This window comes from Pistacia vera, unplaced genomic scaffold (genome assembly GCF_008641045.1).
Source record: "Pistacia vera cultivar Batoury unplaced genomic scaffold, PisVer_v2 Contig663, whole genome shotgun sequence".
Lineage (NCBI taxonomy): Eukaryota > Viridiplantae > Streptophyta > Magnoliopsida > Sapindales > Anacardiaceae > Pistacia > Pistacia vera.
In genome coordinates, this window is record NW_022196516.1 from 932,254 (window position 1) to 947,613 (window position 15,360).

Here is a 15,360-nt window from a genome sequence, read left to right on the forward strand (position 1 = left end):
CGAAAGTCTTTAAAGCTGAAACCGTTACTATTAAAAATGTTAAAATAAATAAACGAGAGGGAGAGTGCGTGAGCATTTCTTCTTAAAAAAGAAAGAGAGAAAGTTGCCATGTGGGCAGAGTAGTCGGCGCAATGAAGGTTAAAAATACAGAATTTGAGCGAGGTTGTAGTTTAGTTCAAACCATGAGAGAGTACGCCTAGAATGAGGTGTAGATATATAATCCAGGGTAGCAATTTCAGCACATAGTTGTGAAGATTTCAATAGAAATTGTGAGAATTGAATAGATGTTGGAAGGCAAAAACATGCAGGAGAGAGCTAAAATGACAACTTAAAAATTGATTAGTGGGAGATGCAGTGCAAGGGTTGGAGAATGTGATAAGCAAGAAAAGACCCCTGTGATTTTCCCTTAAGATTCTTGATCTAGTTTTGATATTTGTCCCACTATAAAGCATCCATTTGTTATGAACAAAACTCTCAGTGATCGATCCCTCTGTGGGGGGCTGAAGTAAAACTTCGTAGCACCGTTGGAGTGTTGAGATATTAGTGAAGTAGACAGAATGCTCAGGGGTGACATCAGTGAATCAAACAAAATGTCCAGGGGTTGATTCCTCTGTGGGATAACTATTGGAGCTTATGGCACCCAAAAATAACCCTTTAAAGTTTGAGAAGATGAATCAAAGGCGCTTTGTTCTAGGCAAAACTGGAGGACTGTATTTTATCACGTTTGTGGACATCTCAAAAATCAATTGTTGAACATGGGAGGCAGTTTATTAGCGAGAAGCGCGTCAAGAATAGAAAGTGAAAATACTTGAATAAGAAGTTGCACATGCTCATGCATTAAACAATGCAACGTGGGTGTTAGACCGATCGTCAAGTCTAAAAATTAAACCTAAATACCGTAGTAGCGGTAAGCAGGATCGAATCCACAGGGAGCAAGACTAACAACCTAATGATTTTAAGTAGCGGAAATGAAATTGGCGGATTAATGAAACTAAATAGACTAAATGCAAATAATGAAATAGTGCAATTAAAACTAATAAAACTTTATAATAAAAATGTTGCCGTTACGGTTTTGGTTCGACACGAGACCGACTCACACAATTCTCCTCCACCCCTACGATCCCCTAAACTACAAGGCAAGGTAAATCAATGAAATGGTTTCCCAACACTCTAGGTATAATCTATCCTGTCTCACCCGATCACTCAAGTTCGATTGGTTAAAGACTATCATTGAAGTCGATAAACGTACAAGGCAATACCACTAGTTGGTACGCGATTAACAAATACAATCTGTCAACACGTAATATCTAATCAACCAACTTCACAATAAACGCAACAATAGTAGAAATTAAATTAAATCCAAACACAACTCAATTACAATCGATGCGAAGTAATGTAGCAATATTCATCATTTAATTATTCCAAACCAACGTTTATCATTCAGCAAAACATTAAATCACAATGGACAACAATATTCATCAAGTTAGCCCAAATCATATTAAAGTATCGAAATCAATCATGAAACGAAAACAAATATAATCCGAAGCACAAACTACCAAATGTCCTATAATCGGGCTCATCCAACTAGTCGAGAGCTGATAAGGAAAGTCGTGGAGTCATCCCGTCTCGCCTTGCCGTAACAGACAACCGGGAGCTTAGCCGCTCATAGTGGTGATGAGGAGACCGAAACGGTGAACAGGAGCTGACCATGGCGGGAGGGAGGGAACCGACAGCGATATTGTGCGAAAAAGGGGCGAAAACGACCAACGACAGCCCGGAATACGAACAGCCGCGGTTCGCCGGAAAACGTTAATTTTTCCGGGTCTCCGGAAAACGGTGCGGAAATGGGATCAGAGGTACCGATGGAAAGATCTGGTGATGGGAGTTCAGATCAGGTCCCGGGGAGTGAGAAGTTGCCAGAAATGAGCAGGATCTGGCCTGAAGATGAAGGTCGCGGCGGCTACGGCTAATCACGGATTCGGCGGGTTTTCACGGCGGCTGAAGCTAGGGAAGTGTAGATCCGGCTGTGGGGAAGTGAGTCTACCCTTGGGGAGCTGGAACATCAAGGAAAAGGCCAAACTGCGAAGACGAAGAGTCAGTGGAAGACGAAGCGTCGCGCGTGGTGGTTCTCGGTGGTGGTTTGCCGTGGCTTTGAGCGGATGATGATGACGTGGCGTGAGGAATATGAAACGTCGCCGAGGTCGCTGGAAATGGAAGATGAAGGGTCGCCGGAAAAGTGAAGATGAACAGCCCCCTGTTGCGCGATCTGCATTTTTCTTTTATAGCACATATTGCAAAATTTCAGTTTAGTCCCTACATATTAAAAAGTGACAAAATCAGCCCCTAAAAATGACATTTTACCCCCTAAACAGCAAAATGAGACAAAATCACCCTTAATCCATAAACCACAACCTAACATCAACTCATATATTTTCCAAAATCATTCCAAACACGTTAAATTCATAAGAAAAATATTAGGAAGCGATTTTCATGAATAAATTCATAAATTCTTTAATTGTCTCAATATACTTCAATTTAATCACAAATGGGGTTTTTTATCACCAAATAGAGTCACTTTCATGACTCTAACACACTCCCCAATTTACTCTTTGCTCGCCTCGAGTAAAGTAAAGGAACTTTTCAACATTCTCACAAAACCATACACAACCATATTCATCAACAACCAAGACATTCATCAAAAGGTAAAGTGAAGAATTTGAACATAACAAGTAATAACACAATCCTAAATAAGAACTAAAGTTTTGTCAAGATTTGCCATCTCCATTAAGCTTCTCAAACACACATTTCTATTCATACAAAATGTTAAAATGTCATGCAAAACTCCCAACTTATGTACACGCAACACAATGCTCATTTTCCACACAAGATTTGACATATAATTTCTTTTTTTTTTTTTTTTTTTTTTTCTTGTCTTAACTTTTAAGCTTTCTGAAGGTCCGTGTAACGGCTTTAGGTCAATGACTCCCAAACCAGATGGCTATAGGGCACAAGTGTAGAATACTCCTCGAACTTACTCACCCGAACCAACTAGGCTACAAGTCAGATTTTATTTCTTTATTTCTTATAAAGCTGATATATATAGACTATTAAGCTTTCTAGAGGACCCATGTAACGAGCTTTAGGCCAACCCTTCCAGCTAGATAGCTTTAGGGGATTAGGTGTAGAACACACCCCCGGCGGCGTACTCACTGACGGTCAACTAGGCTACAATCAAAACCAAATCATCAAGCAACATTTAAGCACTTTTAACACACGCAAGATAATAAATGAAAATTTGCTCCATGGCATGTAAAGTATGTGGGAGACTTGCATAACACTAAAACACATGACATTTACACAAAACAGTGTCTAACCACAATTATGGACAAACCTAGCACAAAACAGAACCAATAGTTCAATGTTTAAAACCATGTTACACAAAATTTTCAAAAACCTCACAAAACCTTTCAACTAGCACTTTAATTGCTTCTAAAATGTGAATTATGCATGAATTCCTGAATAATTTTAAAAATAACTCACTTTAGTTCACTTTAACCACTTTTGGACTTACAAGAATAGATTCAACATATTTTCAACAAACACATCATCATGCCACAAAATTTAAGCACACTCTCCCAAAAGCATCATCAACAATACTTCACAAAATATCACAATCTCCACAAAAGTCTCATCAACAACACTCACAAAAAATAATATAAATCAACACTCCCAACTTCAAATGTCTTGTCCTCATGACCCACACTACAAATATCCTCGCCAACTTAACATCAATATCTCATGCACAATGATCAAATAACATAAGTAAAATCCACAGATTGTGAACATTAACAAAATAGCTGGTGGAGATACCACTGAGGAACAATGTGGGGCTGTCATCAACAGAGTGGTGTGTGCAGATGCGTGCATAAGCGTAGCCTTGGACTAGTCAATGAGTTCCAAACATGACAATCCTGCGAAGACAAAAACAACAAAAAAAAATAAAGCACTAAAAAAATATTTACAAATGTGGGTTGCCTCCACAGCGCTAGTTTAAGTTTCAGCCAGACTCAGTGCACTGCATGGCTAAGTGGTTCTAATAAAGAACACTCCTCAATCACCTCTCCATCATAATGCCATCGACATAAGGTTTAAGTCTTTGCCATTCACCTTAAAAATGTCCCGTTTTGGGTTTTGGATTTCAAAAGCTCGTGAGGGAAAACATTAAGAACAATAAAAAGGCCATCCCATCGTCGACCGAAGCTTCCGAAAGAGACGAAGCTTAGAGTTAAAGAGCCACACTTTTTGATTTGAGAGAGAATGACTTCTAACAATGTGTTTATCGTCAAAAGCTAGTTTTCTCTTTAGAGATGCGAGAGTTCTCATAAGCTTGTGTCTTAGCTCATCTAACTCCGAAAGTTGGAGTTTCTATGGTCACCAGCCGTGGTCATATCAAAATTGATTTCCTTGTGCCCATAGCTCTATGTTCAAGTTCTACAGGTAAATGGCATGCTTTCCCAAAAACTAACCGATAAGGGGACATGCCAATAGGGGTACGTATATGCGGTTCGATAGGCCCAAAGTGCATCATTTAGACGATTGACCAATCCTTATGATCGGGCCATACCATTTTCTCTAAGATAGTCTTAATTTCCCTATTAGCCCGTTTCACTTGTCCACTAGTTTGAGGGTGATAAGGTGTGGCAACTCGATGGGTGATTGAGTACTTTTTCAATAATGAGCCAAAGTGCCTATTGGTGAAATGTGGCCATATCACTGATGAGGCGCGCGGATGACCGAAATGGCTAAAGATGTGCGATTGAACAAAGTTAACGACCACTTTATGATCATTGGTCCTAGTGGCAATGGCTTCTACCCATTTAGACACATAATCAACTGCAAGCAAGATATATTCAAAGCCAAAAGATGAGGGAAATGGACCCATGAAATCAATACCCCACATATCAAACACTTCTACAACAAAATAGGATTCAGGGGCATCATATCCGTCTACCAATATTCCCTACTTTTTGACATGAAGTACAAGCACGACAATAAAAGAATGCATCACGAAAAAGAGAGGGCCAATAGAAACCACACTGAGGACTAAAGTAGTCTCTTGCCCCTATAATGACCACCACAAGCAAAGAATGACAAAATGCAAGTACACGACTAAACTCGTGATCGGGAACACATCTCCTAATATCGGTCTGCACACACCCTGAAAAGGTCCGAGTCTTCCCAAAAATAATGCTTGATGGTTGCAAGAAATGATCTTTCTGAGTTTGGTCCACCCTAATGGTAATTGTCCTACGGCCAAGTAATTGACTATATGGGCATACTAAGGTGCTTTGGATTGGGATATCGCAAAAATTGCCATCCGGGAAAGATTCATTTAAACATTGACCAGGGAAAACTCTGTAAAGAGTCTATATAAGTGGTCGGCAACACATTATCACTACCTTTTTATCTTTGATTTCTAGATCAAACTCTTGCAACAACAAAATCCATGAATTAGTCTAGGCTTAGTGTCTTTCTTGGCTAACAAATACCTAACTGCAATGTGGTCTGTAAAGACAACTATCCTAGACCCAAGAGATAAGACCGGAACTTATAAAGGGAAAACACTACTGCAAGCAACTCTTCTCCATGGTGGTGTAATTACATTGGCATCGGAGAGGGTCTTGCTTGCATAGTAGATCACAACGAGCTTTATTCCCCCGTTGGCCAAGGACTGCACAATGGCATAGTCGACGCGTCACACATCACTTCAAAAGGTAGGTTCCAATCAGGAGGTTGCATGATGGGTGCTGTGGTCAACGCTTCCTTCAAAATGGTAAAGGCAATCATACAAGAGTCATCAAAAACAAATGGCAATCTTTAGCAAGCAATCACACAAAGCTTGGAGATCTTGCTAAAATTCTGGATGAAACGCCTATAAAATCCTGCATGGCCTAGGAAAGATCTATTTGTTTGATCGACGAAGGCGGGGGAGGTGAGAAATCAACTCTACCTTTGCCTTATCCACTGATATCCCTCCTGGGAAACTACATGACCTAAGACAATTCCCTCTTGAACCATGAAATGGTCTTTTCCCAACTAAGAACAAGATTTGTCTCTTTGCAACGTTTTTACACACAACTCAAGTGTTTTCGAGACAATCATCAAAAGATGTACCAAACACAGAAAAATCATCCTAGAAGACTTCAAGGAATTGACCTACCATGTCAAAAATATCGATAACATGCACCTTGAAACGTTGCCGGTGCATTGCACAACCCGAAGGGCATGCGACGAAAGGCACAGTGCCAAAAGGACATGTAAACGTGGTCTTTTTCTGGTCTTCGGGGGCAACTGGTACTTGGTGTATATCCGGAATAGCCATCCAGAAAATAATAGAAAGCTTGCCCTGCGAGTTTTTCTAGGATTTGGTTAATAATGGGAGCGGGAAATGATCTTTCTAGTGGCTAGGTTGAGCTCCTATAGTCAATGCAAACTCTCCATCCTGTGGGAGTACGGGTAGGAATTCGCTCACCTTTTTTATTTTCAACAACAGTGAGGCCACTCTTCTTAGGTACAACATGGGTTGGACTCACCTATTGGCTGTGATATAGGGTAAATGATACCCGCATCAAGCCATTTGATCACCTCTTTTTTCACTACCTCCTTCATGTTCGGGTTTAACCTTCTTTGAGCTTCATGCACCGGTTTAGCATTCTCCTCAAAAATATGCGATGCATGCAAAAGAAGGGCTAATCCCTCGCAAATCGGCTACCGACCAACCGATTGCTTCCTTATTATGTGTATCAAGACGCCACTAATCTGTCCTCTTGCTCACTTCTAAGTTGGCGGCAATGATCACGGGTAAGGTCTTGTTGGGTCCTAGGAACATACTTTAGAGTATCAGGCAAGGTTTTCAACTCTAAGACTGGTGGAGACTCAATGGACCTCGGTGTGTCGTCTTAGACAAAGGTGGTAAGGTTTCATACTTGATGTTCCAAGGTCGACGCTCTAGAGTGGGCGACCTAGATATAGCACTAACCTCGAATCTCAGACACTACATCAAGCTAGATATCTCCTAACAAATGGATTCATAAGAGTGAAATTGCATCATCATAACATCTGTGGGGGTGAGCCTCCACTAGACTGTCAATGACATCAACCATGAAACACTCGTATCGTCCTCACGCATTGGTCCTAACCCAGCATAACACATTAAGTCTCAATTCCTATTCCGAAAAGACACTTCCATCTCTCCAGAATCTACAGTTAATGCAGCATTTGCCGTTGCTAGAAAAGGTCTCCCTAAAATAATGGTGGCATACTTCCACTGCTTGTATACTCCATGTCTAAGACAAGAAAATCCACCGGAAAATTAGTTCCTCAACCTTAACTAACACCTCTCAATTAAGCCTCTAGGCATTTTGACCGATCGATCAGCAACTGTAGTATGACTTCAGTCGATTGAGCTCACAAAAGTTAAACTGTTCATACACGGAAGTGGGTAATAAGTCACGCTCGCCCCTAAGTCTAAGAGTGCTTTATCAATCGTGATATACCTATCACACAGAAATAATGGGCTCCAGGATCCTTTAACTTCGGGAATGCGGTTTGAGACAACCGCACTTACATTTTCCGGTAAATGTACAGTCTTAGGTGTGTGAGATTTCATTTTCCTCTTTTGCGTGCACAAGTCTTTGAGGAATTTGGCATAAGCAGGTACTTGCTTAATGGCATCTAAGAGTGGAATGTTAATCTGCACCTGCTTAAACAACTCAATCATTTCATCCATCCTAGCGCTTTTCCTAGTAGTGGGGACATTTGGGGGCTCTAAGCACTGAGGAAAGGTGCTCTCGGTATGTACGATGCAGGGGATGGTTCATTCTCCCCAACTTTTTCCTTACACGCGTCTCTGAACACTTAACTCAACAAGAGGCTCACTCTCACTCTCTTTGGCTGGTCTCTACTAGACTTTCCTCTTCTTTACTGGACTTTTACTTCCCTCTCAGGCCTAATTAGCTCTCGCGCTCCGAAGAGTCATCACGGCCTTAGCTTGTTCGGAAAACCCTCTCTGCTGAGAAGAACCACTAGGGTTACCTATGACTTGACTAGGCAATTGGCCTTGTTCCCTCTATTGACTGCTTCGGCTATTTGACCAATCTGGGTCTCTAGCTTACTAATGGATTGGGAATGGGAATGTGTAGAAGTTGGGTATTCTGCTCTAAATCCTGGAACCTAGCATTCATGTCGGCTTTTTGTTCCGCATGGTTTGAAGCATTGAGCCATCATTGATTCTAGTGAACTAGACACTGGAGTAGGCTGCTGAACGGGAGGTGAGAACCTAAGGTGGGGGGTGGATTGAAGGTTGCTCTATAATTGCCTTGCGATTGGAAGGATTGTTCCTGTATGGCATGTTATTAGGGACATTCTGAGGTGGTTGTGGCTTCCATGAAAAATTAGGGTGGTTACGCCACCCAGGATTGTATGTGTTCGAGTACGGATCGCTCCGTCTCTGAAAGCTTGTGCAACTTGCACTTGCTCCTCAAAAGGGTCAGGGACAAGTTCCCAACGCGATGGTCAAGAGTGGAGTGCATGGCAAAAACATCCTGATTCGCCTTCTGAGATGAGTGTAGAGGGTTGCCCTTGTATAGATACAAACTGGTCAAATCGGTGGGCTAACACCAACTTAGAACTAATGTCATTTAACGGACACCTCATATACGCCACCCTTCTTGGATGGCTGCTCTGAGATAGGCATTCTAGACGTAGAAATGTGGTGCATTGAATTTCACTTAAGGTCTCGAAGAGTTGCCATAACTCATTCATCCTTGTGCATAAATGTTCCTCCACAAGAGCGTCTACATATTCCTATGCCTCTCGGTTAGTTCTGTCATAGAAACTACGAACTAATTGCCACCTAGGGACTGCATGATGGGGACACTTCCTAAGCATTTCCTTCAACGTTCCCAACTCTCATAAAATTCCTCGCCATCAAGTTGAGCGAACTAGTAATGGCTCGTCGTATGCTGTTGGTTTTACCAATGGGATAATACTTTTTTAGGAATCCTTGTTGCATTTGGGTCCAAGAGGTAATGGACCTGCTGCCAAAGAATTGAGCCACTGTTGGCTCGATCCTTAAGTGAAAATGGGAACAAAATTAAGCGCAGACATCTTCATTCACATGTTGAAGTCTAACTGTGGAGAAAACCTCTAAAAATTCATCTAAGTGTTTGTATGGCTCCTCATTTAAATTCCCATAATAATTGGCAACAATTGGATGACACTAGTTTTGATCTCATAGTGTGTGCTGGACTAGGGGATATGGATACATAAGGCTGAAGTAGGTGGTGGTGTGCGAAATGTGGCTAAGGGGCACATATGCGGGTTCATCCTGGTCAGCCATCCTACGTGCTTGTTTTCATTCTTCTACAAGTGCGTTCAATTCAAGATTCAAAGGTAATAACTCTTCGTTAAAAGACCTTCTAGTTTGCATTCACCAACCAAACACCCAAAAGGCTCAACAAGCAACGTAGCAACACATGTCAAAGAAAATTAACTAAATGCAAACCTAAGAAACAAATTTTACTAAGACACGAAACAAAACTAAAACAAATCTAAAATCTAACGAAACTATACTCAATGAATTTCCCCACAAAATGTTTAATCAAACTAAATTTATCAATGCAACCTAAAAGAATTTAGTACTAAGACAAAAATTAAATCCTAGGAATAAAAGAAAAATCAAAGGTTAAGAGAATTTCACAATCGGACGTGCAAGATCTTCAATGCTCACGACACGCTGAAGCGTTTTCCACTTGCATTTCCTGCACAAAACAAACAAAAACAACTATCAAAAAAATGAACTATAAAAGAAAGAATTACAAAACCTGAAACAAAAGAATCTAAAGAACACAGAGACCAACTAAACGGGACACAACTATTAAACAATCACCACCAAACAATAATCACAGAAAGAAATAATACAAAAACAAAAATAACAAAACTAAAATAAACCTAGAGTAAAACTAATATACCCAAACACACACAAGTCAAAGCAGTGACTCCCCAACGCGCCAAATTGTCGGCATCTAGTTACTAAAACGTTGTACGAGTCACAGCGTAAACGCACTACCTAGCGGGATGCCAGCTAACGCGGGCAAAACGTAAACTATGTACAGTGTAGTGACACACATATTGCGCAATGAGATGTGAAATGAAAACGGTAAGATAAAGACTATAATGGGACAGAAGCATAGACTGATGAGTGCAATTAAAACTATAAAAACTTTTAATAAAATGTTGCCGTTACGGTTTTGGTTCGACACGACGAGACGACTCACACAATTTCCATCCACCCTCTACGATCCCCTAAACCTACAAGGCAAGGTAAATCAATGAAATGGTTTCCGACACTCTAGTAGTATAATCTATCCTGTCTCACCCGATCATCAAGTTCGATTAGTTAAAGGACTATCATTGAACGTCGATAAAACGTACAAGGCAATACCACTAGTTGGTACGCGATTAACAAATACAATCTGTCAACACGTAATAATCCAATCAACCAACTTCACAATAAACGCCAACAATAGTAGAAATTAAATTAAATCCAACACAACTCAATTACCAATCGATGCGAAGTAATGTAAGCAATATTCATCATTTAATTATTCCAACCAACGTTTATCATTCAGCAAGTTCTATGAAAACATTAAATCACAATGGACAACAATATTCATCACAAGTTATGCCCAAATCATATTAAAGTATCGAAATCAATCATGAAACGAAAAAACAAATATAATCGAAGCACAATACTACCCAATGTCCTATAATCGGGCTCATCCAACTAGTCGAGAGCGTGATGAGGAGAGTCGTGGAGTCAATCCCGATCTCGCCTATGCCGTAACAAACAACGGGAGCTAGTCGCTCATGGTGGTGAGACAGAGGCCGAAACGGTGGAAACGGAGCGACCATGGTGGAGAGAGGTAACCGACAGCGATATGGTGCGAAAAAGGGGCAAAAACGACCAACGGACAGCCCGGAATACGAACAGCCGGTTCGCGCGGAAAACGTTAATTTTTCGGCGGGGGTAGTCTCCGAAAAACAAGGGTGGCAGAAATGGGATCCGAAGGTACCGATGGAAAGCTTTGAGTTGATGGGGAGTTCGATCAGGTCCCGGGAGGTAGATAAGTCGCAAGGAAATGAGCAGGATCTGGCCTAGAAGATGAACAGTCGCGGCAGACTAAATCACGGATTCCGGCGGTTTTCGCGACTGTGAAGCTAGGGAAGTGTAGATCCGGCTGTGGGGAAGTGAGATCTACCTTGGGGAGCTGGAACGTCACCGGAAAACTGCCAAAACTGGCTCGGAAGACGAAGAGTCGCGGTGGAAGACGAAGCGTCGCGGCGTTGGTGGTCTCGGTGGTGTTTGCCGTGGCTTTGACGGTGAATGATCTGTGGTCGAGGAAGATGAAACGTCGCCGGAGGTCGCCGGAAATGGAAAGATGAAGGGTCGCACGGGAAAAGTGAAGATGAGCAGCCCTCTGTTGCGCGATCTGCATTTTTTTTTATAGCACATATGTAAAATTTCAGTTTAGTCCCTGCATAATTAAAAGTGACAAAATCAGCCCCTTAAAACAGGCTTTTACCCCCTAAACAGTCATAAAATAAGTTTACAAACAATACACGACCTGGCACCAAACCACCCCCCACCGCCTCCCTTAATCCATAAACCACAACCTAATATCAACTCATATATTTTCCAAAATCATTCCAAACACGTTAAATTCATAAGAAAAATATTAGGAAGCGATTTTCATGAATAAATTCATAAATTCTTTAATAATCTCAATAAACTTCAATTTAATCACAAATGGGGTATTTTTATCACCAAAATAGAGTCACTTTCATGACTCTAACACTGGGCTATCTGATGTAGAGCTACTATCAATGCTTGTCTACTCAACTTTGATAATAATTGCTTAAATATGCAGTAGGTTATGAAGACAAAAATGAATGACACTCATTCCTAATTTAATGTTTGCCCACAAAACAGTAATACTACAATGTAAAGAAGGAGTATTTTATAAATGAAAACAGTGGGTTCTTAATAACAATAAAATCCCCAATTTAACAGAGAATGAATTTATAAGGATCAAGAACTCAGACTACGCAGATAAAATAACACGGATAATGCATCAAGGTATTGAAATGATAAGCTTCACTCCACAGATCTTATGCTAGCTCAAGAATATTTTTTTATTTAAGAAAAAAAAAAATTCGAAGATGACCACTAGCACACAGAAAGGCACTTAATTAAACTCACAAGCAGGCAAGAAGGGAGTTGAGTGATACAACTACAAGGCCTTCAGTAGCTCACGTAGTTTCTCACAAGTACAATAAAATAATTTGCATATAAGTACAAGATAATAAATATGGGAGATGCGTTTTAATGCTTCAAAATATTATGTTTTATGTGAATAATTCATAGATATTTTCAATAGATTTAAAATGAAGAAAAGTAAAGAAAAAATTTTCTTATTGTGATGAAAACTTTCTGATTAACAATGTCAATTGGAGGGAGCTTCGTGCCTCCTCTCATGTTGCAAGTCGTCATTGGTAGATGATTGTCAAGGCCCCACGGTGGGCGTGAAACTCTAGATGCAAAAAATATATCATTACGAAAATAAGGTCTGATCTTGCGAGGTAGAGGTCACTGACAATCCGCTGGACCTGCACACATGAAAAGACAAGCGTGAAACTTACGGGAAACATCGGGGTGGTGTTTGCCGTAGGCACTCTAACGCTTAAGTCAGCAAGGCTGAAAGAGATTATTTAATAAGAATTAATGGAAAGAAGAGTTACCGGGAGTCTTGCCGGAGGCCAGGATTACAGCGAAAGTGTAGAATTCTTGAGAGCAAGAATTTAGGAGTAAGAAGGTGACTTTGAGTAGTAGAGATTGAATATCGAAGATTGATTGAATAATAATGAGAGTGTAGGCCTTTGTTTTTATAGTGAACCTAAGGGGTTGGAATCCTAGTAGGACGTTGAGTCCTATTTTGGTAGATAATCTCTATCAGGAAAGAAATATGATTTTTTGCCTTTATTAGATTAAGTTTACTACGTTGAGTAAGATTCAAGATCTTAGCAGAAGAGAAAATAGAAAATAAAATGGGATTCTGATTTCCTATTTATAGACTACTGTAAGCTAATGGGTCGAAACTCGGTTTAGCTTAACTTGTGGGATAGCCCAATTCGTAGAGTGGACAGTTCACAAAGTGAATTTAAGCGTAAGCCTAATCAGAATTGGGCTAAGGCTTTGAGCCGTGATATGTTTGTTTTATTACTGGGGCTCGTCAGACCGAAGATGATTTTTTTGCCCATACAATTATAATAATCATGATAATAAGGAAACAAACTCAAAATGATTTTATTCCTTAATAAACCTTACCCACCGATTAATCGTTGAAGCACTTGGTACATGCCTGTGCACGCTCCTCCATACCTACTACTTATACTTCCTTTCTTACTCTTATTCTTCGTACCCTTTCCTAATTTCCTTTTCATTCTCATTCACACACTCCACCATTTCCCTCATAATTTCTTCTTCTTTCTGTTAATTTCCCATTTATTTTCTCAAAAATGGTTAAAGTAGGAGGAGTCTTCGTTTGTCTGTTAATCGTTGCCATGGATGTGGCTGCAGGGATTCTTGGCATCCAAGCCGAAGTTGCACAAGACAAGGTATATTTATACGGTTATCCTGTAAAATGTTCATTAAAGAAAAGGTTATATGTTTATTCGTATGCACTTGTTTTATACAGGTTAACCATATGCGGCTCTGGATATTTGAGTGTAGAAATCCAAGCCATGATGCTTTCATGCTAGGGTTAATTGCAGGAGTACTTCTGGTTTTAGCTCATGTAATTTCTAATTTACTTGGTGGGTGCATGTGCATTTGTTCTCAAGCTTCCCCTTGCAGGCAACTCTCCTTGGCGTGCCTCCTCTTCTCTTGGTATGTCTTTGACATGGACTTGTTTGATTAAGTGATTACTATGAATATGTATTGAATATTTTGTGATTAATATTCATCAGGATCATAGTAGCCGTTGGATTGTCAATGTTGGTGATAGGAACAATGTCAAACAACAAATCAAAAGCTTCCTGTGGGTTCACACACCGTCATTTTCTATCAATTGGAGGGATTCTGTGTTTTGTTCATGGCTTATTCTGTGTTGCATATTATGTTTCGTCTACTGCTGCTACTTAAGATGAAAAGTATGGAGGCCATGCTTAACCTTTATGCTTTAGTCTAGAACCGTTTGTTTGATCATCTTTGGATCTTCGAGCATCTTTGAATCTGTAGTTAACAAGACAATAATGATTAAGAAAGTTAATGAAACAAGCTTATGTAATAAATGAAAAAAATTCCTATTTACCACTATTCTCTCTAAAATTAGTCGGATTTCTATTTTACCTGATCTTCAATCCAATAATGAAAATGGACAGAAAAAAAAAAAGCCCATACTAAATAATTTTTTTATTAAAAGGTATACATTTATCATTAAATAAACCGATATTTAAAAGCTTAATTAAAGTCATATATAAGTACATACCCTGATAATTGTGTTGGTGATTTACGAACCAGAAAAGCAGATTATCATTGACCGGAGCTATCCCAGACATAGTTTTATCTCTAATAGTTCGGAGTAACTCAGGGGCAAATCCATGGCCATTTGGTAAATATGTAAATCCTCTCACTCCACTTGAAGGGTGAAGCTTCTTGGGATTCAACTCAAGAAAATCAGCAACCACAGAGTTGGCTTCGTCACATCCAATCAACATCTGCAATCAAATAACTCTTCTTCTTCTCCCTCATCGTCTCGAAAACGTCCTCGTCTCGACTCCTCCGTCTGTCCCAATCACGTACTCTCACCTCCCGTTCAACCGCAACGTGAGTTGGCTCGTCGGCGTCGACAAAACATCAGCGACAAGGTTCGGTGCTTGCAAAAGCTGATGCCATGCAAGAAGAAAATGGAGACTGCTACCACGCTTGAAGAGGCCTATAAGTATGTTCGATTCTTGCAAACTCAAGTTAACACTCTCCAATCAATGCCACTTGCTCTTCAAAACGAGTTGGATGGGTATCGTTTTGGAGGTCTTGGTGGGTTGGAGATGTTGAACAGGCAGCAACTTTTACAGGTATTGGTTAACTCTCCGGTGGCACAAACCATGCTTTATTCAAAAGGGTTTGTGTTTTGTCTTTGGAGCAGTTGATTTTGACGAACAAACTTGCCCACGCAAAGGTTTTAATGCAGCAGTATCATCAGCAGTAGTTACTGGTTGTGTTTTTGTTTTTTTTTTGTT

The 15,360-nt window shown here is 40.2% G+C and overlaps 1 protein-coding gene across 1 annotated transcript; it reads left to right on the forward strand.

Annotated features, from left to right (window-relative positions):
- The first annotated feature begins 13,600 nt into the window (after positions 1–13,600).
- Positions 13,601–14,263, forward strand: LOC116112505. The gene is made up of 3 exons (XM_031398636.1): positions 13,601–13,737; positions 13,818–14,008; positions 14,089–14,263. Exons 1-3 carry the CDS (start codon positions 13,639–13,641, stop codon positions 14,261–14,263), a joined length of 465 nt encoding a protein of 154 aa, XP_031254496.1. The 5' UTR covers positions 13,601–13,638.
- The last annotated feature ends 1,097 nt before the right edge of the window (positions 14,264–15,360 follow it).

Excerpts from the sequence above, each read along its gene's own strand:
- LOC116112505 (XM_031398636.1), top strand. The coding sequence starts at position 13,639 with ATGGTTAAAGTAGGAGGAGTCTTCGTTTGTCTGTTAATCGTTGCCATG. Across the intron at positions 13,738-13,817 it reads CCGAAGTTGCACAAGACAAG|GTTAACCATATGCGGCTCTG; the intron begins GTATATTTATAC and ends TGTTTTATACAG. Across the intron at positions 14,009-14,088 it reads GCGTGCCTCCTCTTCTCTTG|GATCATAGTAGCCGTTGGAT; the intron begins GTATGTCTTTGA and ends AATATTCATCAG.